At 46.2% G+C, this 17,914-nt stretch overlaps 1 protein-coding gene across 1 annotated transcript; it reads left to right on the top strand.

Moving 5' to 3' along the window:
• Nucleotides 1-5,538: 5,538 nt before the first annotated feature.
• On the top strand, nucleotides 5,539-9,287 carry LOC122176639 (melanin-concentrating hormone receptor 1-like). Its single transcript, XM_042865318.1, has 2 exons — nucleotides 5,539-5,596; nucleotides 8,239-9,287. The coding sequence occupies exons 1-2, from the start codon at nucleotides 5,539-5,541 to the stop codon at nucleotides 9,285-9,287; spliced, it is 1,107 nt and encodes a 368-aa protein (XP_042721252.1).
• The last annotated feature ends 8,627 nt before the right edge of the window (nucleotides 9,288-17,914 follow it).

Consider the following 17,914-nt stretch of genomic DNA (forward strand, 5'->3'; position numbering starts at 1 on the left):
CTGATTCAAAATGGAATTAGACTTTACTGCTTTGATGTCAGTTGGGCTTTGCACTTAAAGCAGAGGAGGAAATAAACTCTCCATTACCAAACCTGCTGGGTGCTGTCCACCCATTTTCAGCCATTCTGAACATGAAGAACAGGTACATTTACCTTCACAGAGCAGATTCTCTTCCAGGACCAACCCCACTCTGCAGTGCCAGCCATGTGCAGTCCCTGTGGGCGCTATTCCCTGGAAACAGCTGATATCTACTCCAAATGTAATCAACCACCATTGTGGAGCTTAGACAGCTCTCTAATCAGAAGACACAACTATGATGTCAGTGAACATGGCAGCTTACAGCTGCCATGCAGCAAGAGTGTGCAGGCCCTGGCATCACTCCAATAGAGATCAGAACTTGGGACTCTTGCTGGGAATATCTTGAGTTGCTCTAGGATGAGTGTGTGCTCTGGGATGGCCAAGATAAAAATGCACATCCTCTTCTCTGTAGCATGCCACCCACACTAAGCACAGCCATAGAAACAGACACTCGCCTCTGCATTGTCAGGCCTGTGACTCTCCATAGAAGATGCAGACTTCAGATCGTTGTATTATTTTTATTAACCAATACCTCCTGCTAACCCCAGAACCAAGCATTTGTCTGACGTAGATGAAGAGCTTGTTACGGACAAGCTCACCTCATCCCCAAGAGTTTTGCTCTGCCTCCAAGACATCATTCCTTGTGTCCAGTGATATCCAAAGTAGCCCAGTAGCACTGTTGAGAGCTGGGCAAGATCTCACTTGTCTCTATCCTACACTGATCTTACAGCAGAATTAAAGAACCTTTTACATGGGATGCTGCAAGAGTCACGACCAGGGCTGGCATCCAATAGCAGATCCTGCTCACACAGGACCATCTAGTCCTGGAGTCTACAGGGGATCAGAAGTGGTGTTTTCTGCCATGTGTGTGAGAGCTGGTGCTCCACCTCCATTCCCATTTGAGCTTCACCACACAGACAATTGAATCTCCACTGTGTGACACAAGGTCTGGAGACTGCAGATACTTGGGTGCACCTGGAACCATCGCAGGAGCTTCCACCAGCTGTTTGGGAGAGCAGTTCTGCAACAAATAAAGTTCAGCTATGGCTGACATCTGCTCCCCAGCCCTGTCCATGGGGAGGGAACACAACAGGTGATTGTGAAGAAGAGCTGGGAGCCATCCAAGCTCTCTAGCAACTGTAACCTCTGTTACCCACACCACGTCACCCTGCTGCAGCTCCAGTTGGAGGCTGCCTTAAGCCAGAACCTTGGGCATCCTCCAGAATATGCCTCTGCTAACAGCGTAGCATCTAATCCATTTTGCCCAGTGCATGCACATAGACTTGATTTAATGTCTGAGATGAGCTCCATCCATCATCAGGGAGTAAAGGAGATTAGCTCCACAGCATACCTGCCTCACACTGATCCCATTCTCCAGGCCTCTTGATTAATAGCAAGGCCACCTTATCTGGCAGGCCAAGAAACATGAACATCCAGATTGATATGAGATGAAGGGAAGCTCAGGCACTTGGGCCACTACTTGCCACCATCAGGGCCATGCTAGCAAGCCCTAGCCAGCCCTGTGATCTGTTCTCCCTGTCCCCAATACTCCATGCCTCTTGGCACCTTCTGCTCCTCCCTGCCAGCCATCCTCTGCCTTGTGGGCAGGCAGCAGGGAGAGCAAACACCAGGTCACTGATGCATCACTGCTAAAGTTGGGGTCCATTTCCCCCTACGTGCAGCAGGGCAGACACCCTCTATCAGCAGGAGGAATTCAGAAAAGCCCATTTGGAGACCTGACAAATACCCTGCCCAGGGCTGCAGCTGACCAGCAATGCCTGCTCGGACAGCCTCTTCCTGGGAAGATGCTCTTGAAGTAGTTGCAGTCCATTAGCAGTGCCATCTGGACAGGTTCCAGCCCTTGCTCTTGGCTTGCTGCTGACATTTCATTAACAACTCCTTCCAGCTCCTGCCTCCACGGCTTCTGCTGTGATCAGCTGGGCTGCAGTTTTGTTGCCCTGGTTTTTTTCCAAGTGGAAATTATTTCTCATTTCTTTTAATAATCAGGACACAGAGAAAGAGACAAAGGAGGGAATTTCCAGGAGATGAAAGGGCAGGATTAAGGACACTGCTTTCACTTTGTTATCCCTCTAGTGCAGTTAAGTATATTCATTTCAGGAGGAAGCTTTAAATAACTACATTTTAAAATAACTACATTCAGGAAAGGAACCTGCATCTAGAGATAGCTCTGATTTCTTGAGTCCGCTAAAATCTCTAGCTGCAATGTCAGCAACAGAGATTCACATGCATGCATTCTTACACAAAACATCTCAAATCACTTTACAAAGGCTCTGTCACCTCAGTCTGCCAAATAAGGCAGAGAATAAAAAAGCAGACATAAGCAAGGCTACTGTACACACTGCCAGCAGGGAGAGGATTCAAGTGCCCCAAATTGCAATGGCTCAAGATATGGGAATAGGCCTTAGCATGGAGGCTTAACTCAGAGGAGACAGCAGCAATATCTCCAGTGTCTTCCAGAGGAATCGTCCCACTCACGCACCAGGAAAATCAAGGGTAGAGAAGCAAAAAAGAACTGGTGGCAAACTGAGACATTTAGAAAGCATCGCATTGATGCATCTACGTCCTCTCTACCATCACAAAACCCTTCAGGAACTGAGTCAATCAGAAATAGTATTTTGGGTTGATTTTTATCCAGATGAACTCTCTCCCCAAATATTTCAAGTCAACCAGCAAAATGGTCTATTTCTGGTTTGTTTAACCCTTCTGTTGAAATCTCCATCAGGTTTGAAAGGCAGAACCACCTCAGAAAGCATCCTGTTCCACACAATGGGACGTGGTAACTGACCTGCCCACTCTTGCTCCCTGTGTCTCAACTTTATTCCTTTCTGCAGCTAAACTTTCTATGAAGACCTGCACACAAAAGACCAAAAATCCATAATGGTTTCCAAAGGAGGTCTCACTTCATATTATGCGATAGCAGTAACTTCTACAACAGAAACATCTCACCTGGCCTCTCTGAGAATCCAATTTGCCTTTTGTAAAGCCATGTCAAACAGGTAGTTCATAACAAACCCATGCACGTCCTACTCCTATCTTCACACCTAATAAACTCCCAGCTGATAAACAAGTGCTTACTTGTGCTGCTGCTGAATGTGTGCCTCTGCTCGTAGTCCCATGGTTGTTAACACTAAGTGGCTTACAATTATTGTATTCATAAGCAGTCATCCTTTTAGTTTATCATTATCTTTTTAAAAGGTTTCCATCTCTTCTACTGCTTGCAACACTTCAGACATCAGAGTGGTGACACGCTGGAACAGGTTGCCCAGGGAGATTGCGGATGCCCCATACCTGGAGGCATTCAAGGCCAGGCTGGATGTGGCTCTGGGCAGCCTGGTCTGGTGGCTTGCGACCCTGCAAGTAGCAGGGGTTTGAAACTGGATGATCATTGTGGTCCTTTTCAACCCAGGCCATTCTATGATTCTATGATCTCTGTGCTCAGCAAAGAGCATGTATGGCTGATCTACCAAGTGAACAGAAAAGAAACATCTGGCTGCTACAGAGCTCTGGTTGCCAACTGAGCCAAGCCCTTTTTCTAGCTTGCAGGTCCACACCAGGAAGGTATTCCATCCAGTGCTATCAATACTCACAGCCTCTCTCCCATCACAAGTCTCCAGCATCAGTTGTAAAATAAGGGATGAATCATAAATGTTGTGCCTCTCCATGTCTTCTCCAACTTTCAAGGATTTCCTGGGAGACACTGTACATGAAATGTTTTAGTGGACTCAGCGTACTGGAGCTCAGAATCTCAGCTATTACAGTTTTCTTCTTGCCTTTCCCTGCTCAGAATCAGATAGCAGGATTGCAATAACTGGTTATAAAACATCACCTCTGTTTTAACAGCTTTATCATAAATCCTTGTGCTTGGATTTACGGTTTCGTGCAACAGCTCTTTCCAGTGAAGTTTCTCTCATCTCTCTGACTTAAACCTCTTGGACTTTCCAATTTTATTAAATCTCAGATCTGCAATATCCACTTTCAAGTTCAACACCATCATTGTCCTCATTGAAAAGGGTAGCAGAGCAATAATTTGGGTGTTGGGCAGGCATCTAGTCTTGGTTAGTCCACCCATCATTTCATGCAGAACAGCCTCTCTCTCCTCTTGAGCACACTTATCCACAAGCTACAGATGTGAGCTCAACTTTTTGAGGTTTTTTTTTTTCCCCTATTCGGGCTCAGGAGTTCAAATTACAGTTGTCCCTTCCTCATGCTAATGCCTGTTTTCATAAGAAAAGCAGCAACACAATTAACACCACACCTTGCAGTTGGATTTGCCTCCCTTAGAGCTCCTGACTGTTTCTGTCTGACACTGAGTACTGCCTGCAACCTTTTAACTTCTGCAGCAGGATCTGCCTGTTTGCTGAGAGCACACCTGCTGCCCTGAGTTCCACATACTGGTCATGGACAGCCTGCAAGCCACTCTGCTTCCTCATCACAGAGCAAGTTCTGCTTGGTCCTTCCTTGCTTTTGGCTGTGCTTCCATCTCTGGAATCCTCTAACATTCAGCAGTGAAAATAAAACCACGTAAAGCTGCTGTCTTGGACTTTGGCTCACTCTCAGTAGCCAGAATAGGTAGAAGCTGAAGACTAAAACCTCAAGTTAGCAGTATGGGACTGGAATTAGCTATGACTGACCAGACAGCTCAGATCTTACAGCAGGAGGAGGTCTAGCCTGCAGGGAGAAGTGGTCATCAAGCTTTGGATAAAAGTCCACTTTGTGCTAATTAACTAGAAATCCAGCATGGATAACAAGAGCTTAAATAATTGTTTAGCTAATTTCTAAACTAGGATGCAAATGAGCTATGACAAAAAATACAGCAGAGAATTAATTACAGGTGAAGTATCTCAGGCTGGAATTTAGTCAGATGACTAAAGCAACGCCTTCCAGTGGGTGATTTGGCACCTTGATATCCCCCAGCCCCACTAGTGGGGACAGGATTGTGACTCAGGAATGAAAAGAGCATGTGAGTCAAGAGAAAAATCCATAGCAAAGGCAAGAGAGTGGAGATACATAAAAGGAAAAACATAGCTCTTATGTCCTACTGATAATAGTGAGAGAAAGTTGGCTATAATTTGAAAGGTGCAAATCCCAGCTGTCCATCAGGGGATCTGGGGTAAATGACACAAAGGGGCACTGGCTGCAACTCCACGGAGGCAGTGCCTCTCCGCTCCCTCTCTCCCAGCATCCCCTCCTACCCGATAGCGACAGAGGGATGCTTTCAGCTGAAGTGGCTGCCAGTCAGCTGCTCCTTGATGTCAGCACTCGTTTCGAGCTCGGCAGCGCTGAAGCCAGCAAGCAGAGCACAGCCAAGCCTCAGACTTCGCTGCTGCCTCCCACACCCTGCTCAACCCCGGCTGTGGGACCCACCCCATCACCGCCACGGATCTCTGGAGGCAACTTGGCCAACTTTGAGAAGAACCTCAGCCTCCAGGGCTAATTGCCATGGCCCCCATCAACTCTTTGCACAATTTCTCCACGTTGGAGGCTCGGAACGGCTCAGGTGAGCTGGGCTGCGGGGTGTTCTGCTGGGTACTGACCAGCCGGGTGCCCAAAGGGCAGGGGCCAGGAGCAAGGGCACAGCCCCAACGCTCCCCGTGGTCTATTTGCTGTGCCTTCAGCACCTGCGAGCGGACAGCTCCGGGCCCCACCACGGGGCGCTGCCGGGAGACGCGGCGTCCGAGCACCGCCGACAGCGGGGCCCAGGGGGAGGCGGGCTACGAGGAGCAGCCACTGGGGCGCTAGTACTGAGGATGGAGAAATGGGGGAGGAGAACAAGACAAAGAATGTAAAATCCCACTGGGGCAGGAAGGAGAGAGGCCCCCCAGTCTACCGCATGTTATCAGTGTTGTCAGACAAATTGTGTAGGGACAATAAGGCAATACCCTCAAGGGTACAACAGAAGTGTTTAACAAACGATTTTTCATGCTCAACATCTTCTATATTGCATAAAAGCACATTTTAGATGCTATCTTCTGAGATGCAATAAAGATTAGATTGCTGCACATGTGGGCATGATTGAAGAATACAGTCCAGGCTGGTTCTCACTGAGTTTCCAGAGAGGACTACACTGTGACTTTTCAGGAATAACAGGGCAGCCACAGATCTGCGGGCAAAGATAAATCAATGCCTAGAAGTAACTCTTTTTGTATACAAGTACAGCCACTTGGGTTTGCACAAAATCATCATTGAAAAAATCAGATTCAACCATTTCTAAAACCTCTATGTTCTGGAGATAAGGGGTAATTTTTGATAATTTGGTAGTCACACACTTCTAACTCCATTCCACAAAACACACATGAACTCCAGCTTCCAGCTAATACCACTTGTTGCTATTAGTATAAGCAGGAAGTACATCAGGCAAAATGCTACAGCACTATACAAACCACACCTCACACAAAGCCTTTGGGCTCGTGCATACTTCACTCAAAGGCCAGCTGAGTTCATTCAAAATATTACAAGGGTAACCATGAGCACTCTATTGATAACACTGCAGAAAAAGGATGTTTTGTTCCAGTTTTCAGCTAAACATGCAGCTTTTACACTTCAACCATATAATCCATTTCCACTGCACTAGTAACAAAGTTTCAGGCTAAAAGAAAGGAGAGCACAGCTCATAACAGCTAGACACAGAACAGCAGGACCACAGTCATTTTCCAGTCTCTAATCTTCCATCTTCCAGCATTAAGGAGATGTGAAATCTGTTCGAAAGTTCAGGAAATACACAAACTGAATGCTGGAGACTAGTACCAGGTCTCAAGTGGGATGCTGATAACACTACTTTATTTACAGCCGCTTAAATTGAGCATTTCCTTGCATCGAAGAGGATCCAGGAAGAACTGGGACCATTAAAGCTCCTATATGGCCTTGAGGAGGTTTATTGCCTTATCAACCAGATCAGGTTCTCTTCTGCACCTGTACTTCAGGCCCCTGGCAGTTCTGCTTTATCCCTTGCTACCTGTTTTATCATCTCATAAAAAAGCTTCCAGATAAAGTGACACAACCCCCACTTTACTGGATTCTGGCCTTTGCTTATGCCTAAGCTGACTGCATCCTACTACCAGCAAAAGAAAACAGTAACGCACACCATACTCCTGGGTGGACAGAGGTAGTACATATTGGTGACACACAACTCTCCAGCCATTGCCAGGCCAGCAACACAGCTTCAGTTATCTTGCCAGTTCAGTGAATGTTCTCAGTGACACTAAAGCAAGACTGCAGACATTGGTACTCACGAATTCCAGATGTTAGTCAGCATATACCATCTGGCAAACAGACACCACTTTGGCTGGGAATGTTTTGTGATTATCTGTCACTTAATCTCATTTACAGTATTTCTCAGTTATGCAGGAGACGACAACATCCCTTATTCTACAGGAGTAGGCTGAGAAAACCAGTAGTAAAGAAGGTGAAAAGAAGGTGAAAAGCATTTCCAATCAGTATCGTTCTGAATAATCCACAACTCAATGAAAGACACACACAGTCTAGGCTTAGGGGCTGTTAGGCATATCTCTGTGACAGCCAAAATACACACATAAATAAAGGTCCCATAGGAAAGGAGTAACGAGATGAAATGAGCTGAGAAGGCTGATTTGAGAGTCTACCACAGCGCACACGAAACTTGCAGAATGCCTTAGAATTTAACGTGCCCAAGAGCAGAAATTTCTGTTGTTTGGCACTACAGGCATGTGGCTTCAAAACGTGATTTAAAACTCTAGTTAGTGACAAGGAGAACATGAATTTGATTATGTTCAGGCCTCCCACTTCAAAGTATCACAGCCAGTAAAAGGCTGGACACCCAATATTTCCACTATCAATTCCCTGTCAGACAATTGCAAGAGCAGAAGAATACCAGCCTGTTGTTATCCCCAACAAAAGCTAGAGAGTTCCAGAAAATGACAGAAGTATTTCTGGAGAGATGAAGGACACTTTCACAGTCAAAAATATTTGGGGTGGGGTGTGGGGGTGTTACATACACTGCACAGCAGAGGAGGAGGTGTTACATTCACAGCTAAGCCCCTCCATGTGCAGCAGAGGGTGCTCCAAACCACATCTTTGGGAGGGATCCAGTTGCAAGATAGGGCAAGAACAAATACCAAGAGACTGTTTCTGGATTGCACTTAGGATTTTGGTTTGTTTTGGCAGTAGCAGAGAAGCCAGCACCATACACCAATGTGATCATGTCCAGTCTCTTCAGCATCATCTGCTTCCTGGGCATTGTGGGGAACCTCACTGTCATTTACACTATTGTCAAGAAGAAGAAGCTGAAGCGTAACCAGACCGTGCCTGACATTTTCATCTTCAACCTCTCCATCGTGGATCTCCTCTTCCTCTTGGGCATGCCTTTCCTCATCCACCAGCTCCTAGGCAATGGCTCATGGTACTTTGGAGCAACCCTGTGCACCATCATCACCACCCTGGACAACAACAGTCAGTTCACCAGCACCAACATTCTTACAGTGATGACCCTGGACCGTTACTTGGCAACTGTCTATCCTCTAAAATCCACCTATGTCCGGACCCCATGTGTCGCAGCTCTAGTTATCTGCTTAGCGTGGCTCCTCTCCTTCCTGACTGTCATTCCTGTGTGGATGTATGCAGGCCTTATGCCTCTGGCAGATGGGACTGTTCGCTGTGCTCTCTTGCTTCCCAACCCAGAGACTGACATCTACTGGTTCACTCTCTACCAGTTCATGCTGGCATTTGCCATGCCACTGATTGTTATCTGTGTAGTCTACTTCAAGATCCTGCAGCACATAACCACCACTGTGGTCCCACTGCCCCAAAGGAGTCTCCAGATTCGTACCAAGAAAGTCACCCGCATGGCAGTTGCCATCTGCTCTGCCTTTTTCATTTGCTGGGCTCCTTTCTACATTCTCCAGCTGGTTCAACTTGGTATTGATACACCATCCATGGCCTTCTTTTATGCCTACAATTTTGCCATTAGCTTGGGCTATGCCAACAGCTGCCTCAGCCCCTTTCTCTACATTGCCCTCAGCGAGACCTTCAAGCGCCAGTTCTTAGTAGCCATCCGCCCTTCAAAAGTGGCACGTCACAACAGCAGCCCTGCCAACAACAACAACAGCATGACAGATGCCAGCATATGCCTAAAACTGGCTTCAGAATCCACTCAGCAGACTCTGCTTCCAGAGGACTCCCCACACTCACTGCCTGCAAATGTTGCTGTTCACTAGGTGACACTGGAGTAATCATAGCAGAAAGTCTTTTAATCTGTAAATCTATGGAGGAGCAGCAGCTTCAGCAGCTCTTTGTGAAGCTATTGACTGCTGGCTCCTGCATTCAAGAGGGCAGGTGCTCAGGTCTGCTGCTTGGCATTCTGTTCCAGCAACAGACACTTCCAGTGTCCTTTCCTGTTCAGCAATCAAGATATTTTCAAAAACTGGATAAATTTGATGCTAATCCTAAATATTTCAAGTAAAATCAGGCAGATAGCAGTTGTACAGCATCGAAGAACTGCAAACCATTCTCAGAAATACTGCTGCAAACACCAGATTTGTTGCTTATTGTGCCAGTGAGCCTATTTTCACACTGCCAGTTCCTCATGCTGCTCTTGTGTCTTGCAGTCTACATGACTATTGGGAAAACCCCGCCAAAGGGCTTTAAACATGGCTAAAAAGCATGCAGTGTGCAGAGATCTGTAAAGCATGAAGATGGGAAAAGGCAGCTCAGGAAACTGAATTGCTTACGTAACTCGTTCAAAATAAATGCCTTACAAAATTAAAGGAAAATTAGATGCCTATTCTGCATGCAAGGCTTAAACAGTCAGAGATTAGGAAATAAATTTACCCATTACAAAGACTAGGAAGAAGACAGCACAGATCAGCAAAAGGCAGGAGATTATACTGAGACTGCACAGGACTCCTCCCACGGGATAGTGCAGGTATTGTTAAACACTTCATCAAACACAAAGGAACAGTTCACTGTAGATTAATTTCATGTAAAGCAGCATGAAAATTATCATATAGCACAGAATTATATTACTACACTTATGGTTTCATGCTGCCAGCCACCAACAACACAACCATAACAGAAATTCACTCATTCATCTGGACTGTTACCTGCACAGAACTTTCTAAGCTTACAAGTGTACTTAACATACACTCGTGACACTTGCACATATTTAAGTGCAGCTAATACTTCATTCTACATACCAGAGAGCACAGCAATTCACTCACCTCTAGTGATCATAGCAGGCTGGTGTGAAACACAGCACTTTTGTCATCAGATGCAGAGAGATGATTTTTGAGTTAATGAACATTTGTTAAACAGAGCTGTGTTCTTCCATTCCAGACTGCGCACCTCAGAAGCACATCCACATCTATAACTGTGTGGTATTTTTGCTAGTTTTCCACCCTCTTTTCCTGGACTACAAAGCCAGATAGACGCATACAGAGCTTGCAAACTATGATCTTAAAAATCTTTGCCCCATCTTAAATGCCAGGAATTCTCACCTGTGCTGGTTTTCATGGGACTTCTTTGGTCAATATTCTGCCTGAAGAGAGCAAAGTTCAAGGAATGCAAGTTTGTGCAAGTGCAGACTTGCTCTTAAGACTAGCAAAACTGTTGTGTTAACTTTCTCCTACACAGAAGCCAAAGGGATGACTGAGACTTTCTTCTGTATAAGATGGTGGAGGTTGGGCATTTTTTTTCCCCTCCTCTTAATACCAGCAATTAGGAAAGTATGAGGGAAGGGAAAAAGGGTTTCATTGTCTGAGCTCTCAAAGTAGCACATTAAAGATGTTATCTTGTTTACAGTAAAGGTGTTTATGATTCAACCGGTTTATTCTCACCTTAAATGAGTCAGCCTGACATGGTGTGGTCAAGCTTCATGGCCAAAATCAGTGGGACACAGTGGGCTAATCAAGAAAGGAGGCCAGGACCAGCAGGGAAGGGTCTCTGTGGGAAAGGCCTTTTCCAGACCTCATCACATGGAAGTCAAGGCACAACACACTGTTCGCCCTTCTAGGGTGAAATCTTCACATAGATAAGATCTGACATATGAGAAGCCAGGAGGATGGGGGTTTAATCACTGGGATTTTATTCACATTTATGGGGCAGGACAAAAGCTCTTCCAACTGAAGAGCCACCAGCATCCAAGTCACTCTAATAGAGAGTCTCTACCTAGGTTGTGGGTTATGATCAAAATGTCCCAAACAGACACAAGATTCCACCATTACCATTCTCTCATATAAGGGCCACCTTTAACAGCTCAAGCCTGGCCACATCCAGTCCCCGTTCTCCTAGCAATCTGCCTCAGAACTCAGCACCACCGCAAGCCAGAAATTTCTCCCTGATGCCATTTTGGCATGATTGGCACCAAATACCCTATATTTCAAAGCAAATTCTGTTAACTTGGAGTGTATCATTGTTCTGATGTGTACCCAGATTTATGCCTTTGTCCACTCTTCTGTTCATATTTGTTACACAACACCTCTTGCCCCCATCCCAGTGACTTTGTTGCTAATTGCAGAGACAGAAAACAAAGCACTACTCTATTTAATAGAAAAAAAATCCACAGCTCCTCTTGCAGATAGGCAGTCTGAAGGGTTGCTGCAGTCTGTGTGAAAAGCATGGTGAGAAAAGGTATAGAAAAAAATGCAGTATGTTTTCCTGCACTCCCGCATCTCACATGCAGCCCTTTGTCTTCTTTGCTTGATACGAACTAAAGGAAATCCAACTAAGCAGCTAGGAGCACAAGAAAAGACCAAATCTAAATAAAGCCACCTTCACAACACATGGTGGAAAAAGCCCTTTCAGACTAGTTGCTTGGTTCGAGAGCTCGCCATGTTGGATGAGATGCACTTCCTTGGCTCTTTTCACCAACACTTTCCCTATGTGTTTGCTAGGTACCACATCAGACAGCAAGATGACAGATGGGTTTATTCTCCCCCACTCCTGTTCCCCTCCTCATCCTTTGAGGTGTGACTGAAACCCATGTCATAGCTGTGCTCTTAATCAATTCCCATAAGGGACATACTGCCCAGTTTATTTACTTCTACTTCCTGAGCTATCAAAAGATATAAACTTTGGTTGTGCTTGCAGGGTTCACTTCCTGGCTCAGCCTCATTAGTTAACCAATTTATACTATCCTAACCTCCCTCCCCCCTTTCAAACTGTGGACATACGGCAATAAAATCTAATCCTGCCTGCTCCACTGTTGCACCCCTAAGGGAAAGCTGGAATTGAGGTCCCAAAGCCCTGCCAGTTAGAATCATAGAATCATAGAATCACTAAGGTTGGAAAAGACCTAAAAGATCACCCAGTCCAACCGTTCACCTATTCCCAATAGCTCCTACTAAACCATGTCCCTCAACACAACATCCAGTCTTTCCTTGAACACCCCCAGGGTCGGTGATTCCACCACCTCCCTGGGCTGTCCATTCCAGTGCCTGACCACCCTTTCTGAAAAGTAATACTTCCTCATGTCCAGCCTGAATCTCCCCTGCCGTAGCTTGAAACCATTCCCCCTGGTCCTATCACTAATGACACGAGAGAAGAGGCCGACCCCCAGCTCACTACAACCTCCCTTCAGGAAGTTATAGAGAGCAATAAGGTCTCCCCTGAGCCTCCTCTTCTCCAGGCTGAACATTCCCAGCTCCTTCAGCCTCTCCTCATATGGCCTGTGTTCCAGACCCCTCACCAGCTTTGTTGCCCTTCTTTGAACACGTTCCAGGGCCTCAATATCTTTCTTGCAGTGAGGGGCCCAAAACTGGACACAGTACTCGAGGTGCGGCCTCACGAGTGCTGAATATAGGGGAACAATCACCTCTCTGCTCCTGCTTGCAACACTGTTTCTGATGCAAGCCAGGATGCCATTGGCCTTCTTGGCCACCTGGGCACACTGTCGGCTCATGTTCAGCCGAGCATCAATCAATACCCCCAGGTCCATTTCCTCTACGCAGTCCTCCAGCCACACTGCCCCAAGCCTGTAGCATCGCCTGGGGTTGTTGTGGCCCAAGTGCAGGACCCGGCATTTGGCCTTGTTGAAACTCATCCCATTGGCTCCAGCCCAGCTCTCCAGCCTGTCCAGATCCCTCTGTAGGGCCTCGCTACCCCCAGGCAGATCCACACTTCCAGCCAATTTGGTGTCATCTGCGAATTTACTGAGGGTGCACTCGATGCCCTCATCCAGGTCACCAATAAAGATATTGAAGAGGACAGGCCCCAGCACCGACCCCTGGGGAACACCACTCACGACTGGTCGCCAGCTGGATTTGACTCCATTCACCACCACTCTCTGTGCCCGGCCCTCCAGCCAGCTCCTTACCCAGCCAAGAGTGTACCCATCCAAGCCTCTGGCTGCCAGCTTCTGCAGGAGAATGCTGTGGGAGACAGTGTCAAAGGCTTTGCTGAAGTCTAGGTAGACCACATCAACAGCCTTTCCTTCATCCACCAGATGGGTCACTAGATCATAGAAGGAGGTTAGTGACATAGCAGGTTAGTGACATTCTTCGCCAAAAACTGATCTCCACAGCTAACCCTGCCCATGACAGCTGGGTAACCATGATGGAGAGCAGGCATATACTGCCAGGTGGGGATGGATGACTCACTGGCCCTTGGGAGTCTGTTGGAATCTGGCTAATAGTGTTTTAGCAAGCAGTCTTCCCTACTTGCTAACTGAATTTCATTCAACAAACTCACTGGTGGGAGACAAGCCATATATGTCCATATTGTTCCCAGTCCACTTGCTTCACGTTACTCCTGCCCGATGCTGGGGCCACACAGAAACACCATTTTCTGGTCGCATCCATGAGAACAGAACAATGCATCTGTCCACTCACACTCCTCCTACAGCCTTTCTGCTGCATGGTCAGGGAGGGGACACAGTGCAGGGAAGGGGCAGCACACAGAGGAGTCGCTAACTGATGAGGGGTTCTCATCTGGAGCCTCCATTTCTAATTGGGGAGGTGGCAGTCATTTGGTGCTTCCAGGTGTATAATCAAGATGTTATAATTACAATATAATTGTATAATCAATAGATATCAAGATGTTATAATTACAATATAATCAAGAGAATTAGGCAAAGTAAACAACGATCACAAAAGAGAATTAGTGGAAGAGCTTACCCTTCGGCTGAGCTCACCAGAAGACACCAAGAGGGGTGATCTACAGAAGAGATCCTTCCCCTCTGGTAGCCAGCTCTTAAATAGGTCTAGGAGGGGTGGAGCCTGGCTCCACCCCTTCCGGCAGCACAGGTGAATTGCCTTCACCTGTGCTCCTCTGGCTGACTCATGGCTCGCCTCAGGTGATCAATCAGAGGTTCAGGCCGTGACTCAGCAGTTCCCATACACAGGTGACATATGGCATTTGAAAGCATCTGAACAGAGATATCTGCTCCAATGAAGGGAAAACCTTTGAGAAGAAATGTAGACCTTCATTACAGGAGAATATTAGAAATGACACCTGCTATTAGACTTTGTGCTGTAATGCTCTAACACAATGGAAAACACAGCAACAATGACAGAGTAGCAAAGTCTTAGGCCGCAAGTGAGGATAAGCCCAAGTGCAGCAGGCATGGACACAGAAACAAAGGGAAAAAGCTGCTTACCTTCAGAAGCCTCAGGTAGGGAGGGATCTCTGGCAAAATGTCCTTGCCTCCACTGCCAATGGATCCTGGCTCCACCCCTTCTGATCACTCTGGTACATTGCACGCACCTGAGCTCCTTTGGGTTGGTCCTGCCTTCCCACCAGGTTTTCAATCACTGCTTCAGGCCCTGACTTAGCATTTCCACTATGCAGGCTAAGATCTCAGTTCTGGAGTTTGAAGGAAGCTGAAGTACCTCATGAGGTTTACTGGGTTCCAGTAACCACTTAGGACCAAGCACAGCTCTCACAGCTCCAGATAAGAGGCACCTGCCAACTGCTCTTATGATACTCAGTGCCACCAGGATGATGAAGAGCAGCAGGATATGAACTACCCCCCCAAAGCAGCCAGAAGCTCTCCCCAGCTGCCTCACTGCTAGACAAGCATGCACAGCAGCCCCAAGCAGGGGAGCAGGCTATTACCTTATGTCAATATTAAATAGCAACATTATGGGAGTGGGGAGCAGTTTGGCTATTTGGAAAAAAATACAGGACAGTCCTTGAATGCGTGGCAGAATCTGATGCATGCAATACTCATTGGTGCCCCAGAGCTACTGTACATATGTGAACTTTGCAACATACTTCCACAGCAAGTGCTTTAGCATCTGCTGCTGATGTTAAGCCTGGGGTGCCCAAAACAGACAAGGAAGAATCTAAAGCTTCTAACATCAATCAAAAAGTACAGAGCAGAACCTTGGTCTCTCAGTTGCTTGCCTTAAACACTATTTCTTCCCTCCCGGGCCCCAGCACAAGCCAAAGACTGTCTCTTGCCTCTGACTCCAAGGTAGTTCCTTACCAGGCAACTCCTTTTATGTAAAGCTTAGCAAAAAACTGCAGGTTTGCGAGTGCTTCTCCAGACCAAAGCCCTGGGAAGACATTTCAAAACACCCAGGGAGTACAAACACCTTGCAGAGAAGTTATGAAGCTTGAACAAAAAGCATAATCTGTAGCCTTGAACTTCAAACAGCAAATCTCTTTTACCTCAAAGCAGGCATCCTAGTGCAAGATTGACAGTCTGCTCAAGAAATCCACAGCATGCCAAGGCACACTGGGAAAATGAGAAAAGCTTCAACCACTCTTTCCAGAGGTCACCTTTTCACAGAATCACAGAATTGTAGGGGTTGAAAGGGACCTCCAGAGCTCATCGAGTCCAACCCCCTGCCAAAGCAGTTCCCTACAGCAGGTCACACAGGTCGGCATCCAGGCAGGTCTTGAACATCTCCAGAGAAGGAGACTCCATCACCTCCCTGGGCAGCCTGTTCCAGTGCTCCGTCACCTCACTATAAAGAAGTTCTTGCACACATTTGTGCAGAACTTCCTATGCTGCAGTTTCCAGCCGTTTCCCCTTGTTCTGTCTCCACTCACCACTGAAAAGAGTCCGGCCTCGCCATTCTGCCCCCCACACCTTAGATACTTACAGACCTGGATCAGGTCCCCTCTCAGTCTTCTTTTCTCAAGGCTAAATAGACCCAGTTCACTCAGCCTTTCTTCCCAGCCTAGAACAGTGCATCACTGAGGTAAGACAAAGTCTGGATTTGGTCCATGGTTCCTTGAATTTTCAAGTATAATTAACAATGTACAGGTTTCAGTAAGTAATTTCAAACATGTTCAGAGAACTACCAAACAGTACCTCTACAAATTCATATAGCAGTGACTGAAAACTCAGATTCAGGCCATCACTTAGGGCCTTTATTAGTTCACTATATAATGATGCTATTACTAGTTTTTCCGCCACAGATCAGAGTCCCAACAGTCATGCTGTAGACTACGAATGGTCACAGCAAGACCACTGCTACAACACATTTACCAGAAGGAAGAAAGCAAAATTTAAGCTCCTCCATTCCTCATCCATCAGAAAGCAGCAGCAGCATAAGCTAGTGAACCACAACACACAGAATGGTTATGCATTTAATCCGAAGTCCAGTTCTCAAATGTTACTTAAAAATCCTGTCCCCACATCTCACCTGTTTAATCCTTTAGCCCAGAAACCTGCCTCAGAAATCCCCTTCGTATTTAAAAGTCTTCCCAATGCTCTTCTCATACAACCTGCTGTAACACACTACCGTACAATCACAGACATCGCCAGCACCCTACAGCAGCAGGGAATTTGTCAACAGCTCTCAAGCAGACTGGTCCCACATACCCCAGGCAAGCTGCAACACCTGACCTTATTATCTTCTGTTCTCACAAGTCCAAGTACTTTAATGGCTATTTAAAGCCTGCCAAATCTTGCTTGAATTAATTGCCAAACGTTCCCTTTTTTATATTCTTAAGTAGTTCAAGTTGTCAATACAACACTCTCAAAACAAGGAGCTGAGATTTTGGTTATAGAAGTATAATTAAGTGTAATAATTAGACAATTTTATGCTAAAAACTGCTAAATTTATACAATAACAGGAGTTTTGAACAGTGGTTGTTTGAATACCAGCTAAGAACAACCATGGTAACAACACACACAAGAATTTGTGCACTTGATGGAATTTGTAACATCCTTGTCTGCCCCCAAATCACACAGAACACCTACACACAAAGCCTCTGGGTATTAGGACATGCTCTGCAGGATGCAACAAAGTCAGTGCAGACAGGCCACATTACACATCTCAGTCAGCTTTTCAAGTGTTACTATTAGCTAGTGAACAGCTAAGACTCAAGTATAAAGAGCTGAGGTGCAGATCTGAGGTGCAGTTTAATCAAAAGTTTCCAAGTACTACAGTAGGAATTGCAGGATGTGTTAAACTTGGAGATTAATGTGGGTACCTGACAGCATGACCTAGGTCAGGCATGCGATTCCCACCTCGCTGTACCTCACACATTATATGAGACTAGAAAAACAATCTCAAGTCTATGCTTTCCACCATTTTCTCAACTAAAGCATGCTATGAGTCTACTTACAGCAAGCTGATCCAAGAGTTAACTATGAAGAACTCGTGATTACAGCGACTATTAAGCATAATTCCGGCACACCAAATTAACAAAGAAAAGTTTTAACAGAGCTCAAAAAAACAAAAAACCAGGAAAACTCAAAACCATTCCATCACACATCAGTTCTGCTCTATCCAGAACTCTAGGATCAGCAGCAACAGGGGAGCAAGGAAGAAGCTGCCTTATTCAGAAGGCCCAAGCTCAGCCATCCCTTGTTTTCCGGTCCAATTTTTTTTCCTTTTCACCTCCCATTTCTGACTGCCTTTATAAGATCTGTCATTTCACTTCACCCCCG

This window comes from Lagopus leucura, unplaced genomic scaffold (assembly GCF_019238085.1).
Source record: "Lagopus leucura isolate 7727_CA_CO unplaced genomic scaffold, USGS_WTPT01 Super-Scaffold_797, whole genome shotgun sequence".
In the NCBI taxonomy this organism is placed as follows: Eukaryota; Metazoa; Chordata; class Aves; order Galliformes; family Phasianidae; genus Lagopus; species Lagopus leucura.

Excerpts from the sequence above, each read along its gene's own strand:
- LOC122176639 (XM_042865318.1), top strand. The coding sequence starts at position 5,539 with ATGGCCCCCATCAACTCTTTGCACAATTTCTCCACGTTGGAGGCTCGG. Across the intron at positions 5,597-8,238 it reads GGAGGCTCGGAACGGCTCAG|TAGCAGAGAAGCCAGCACCA; the intron begins GTGAGCTGGGCT and ends TTGTTTTGGCAG.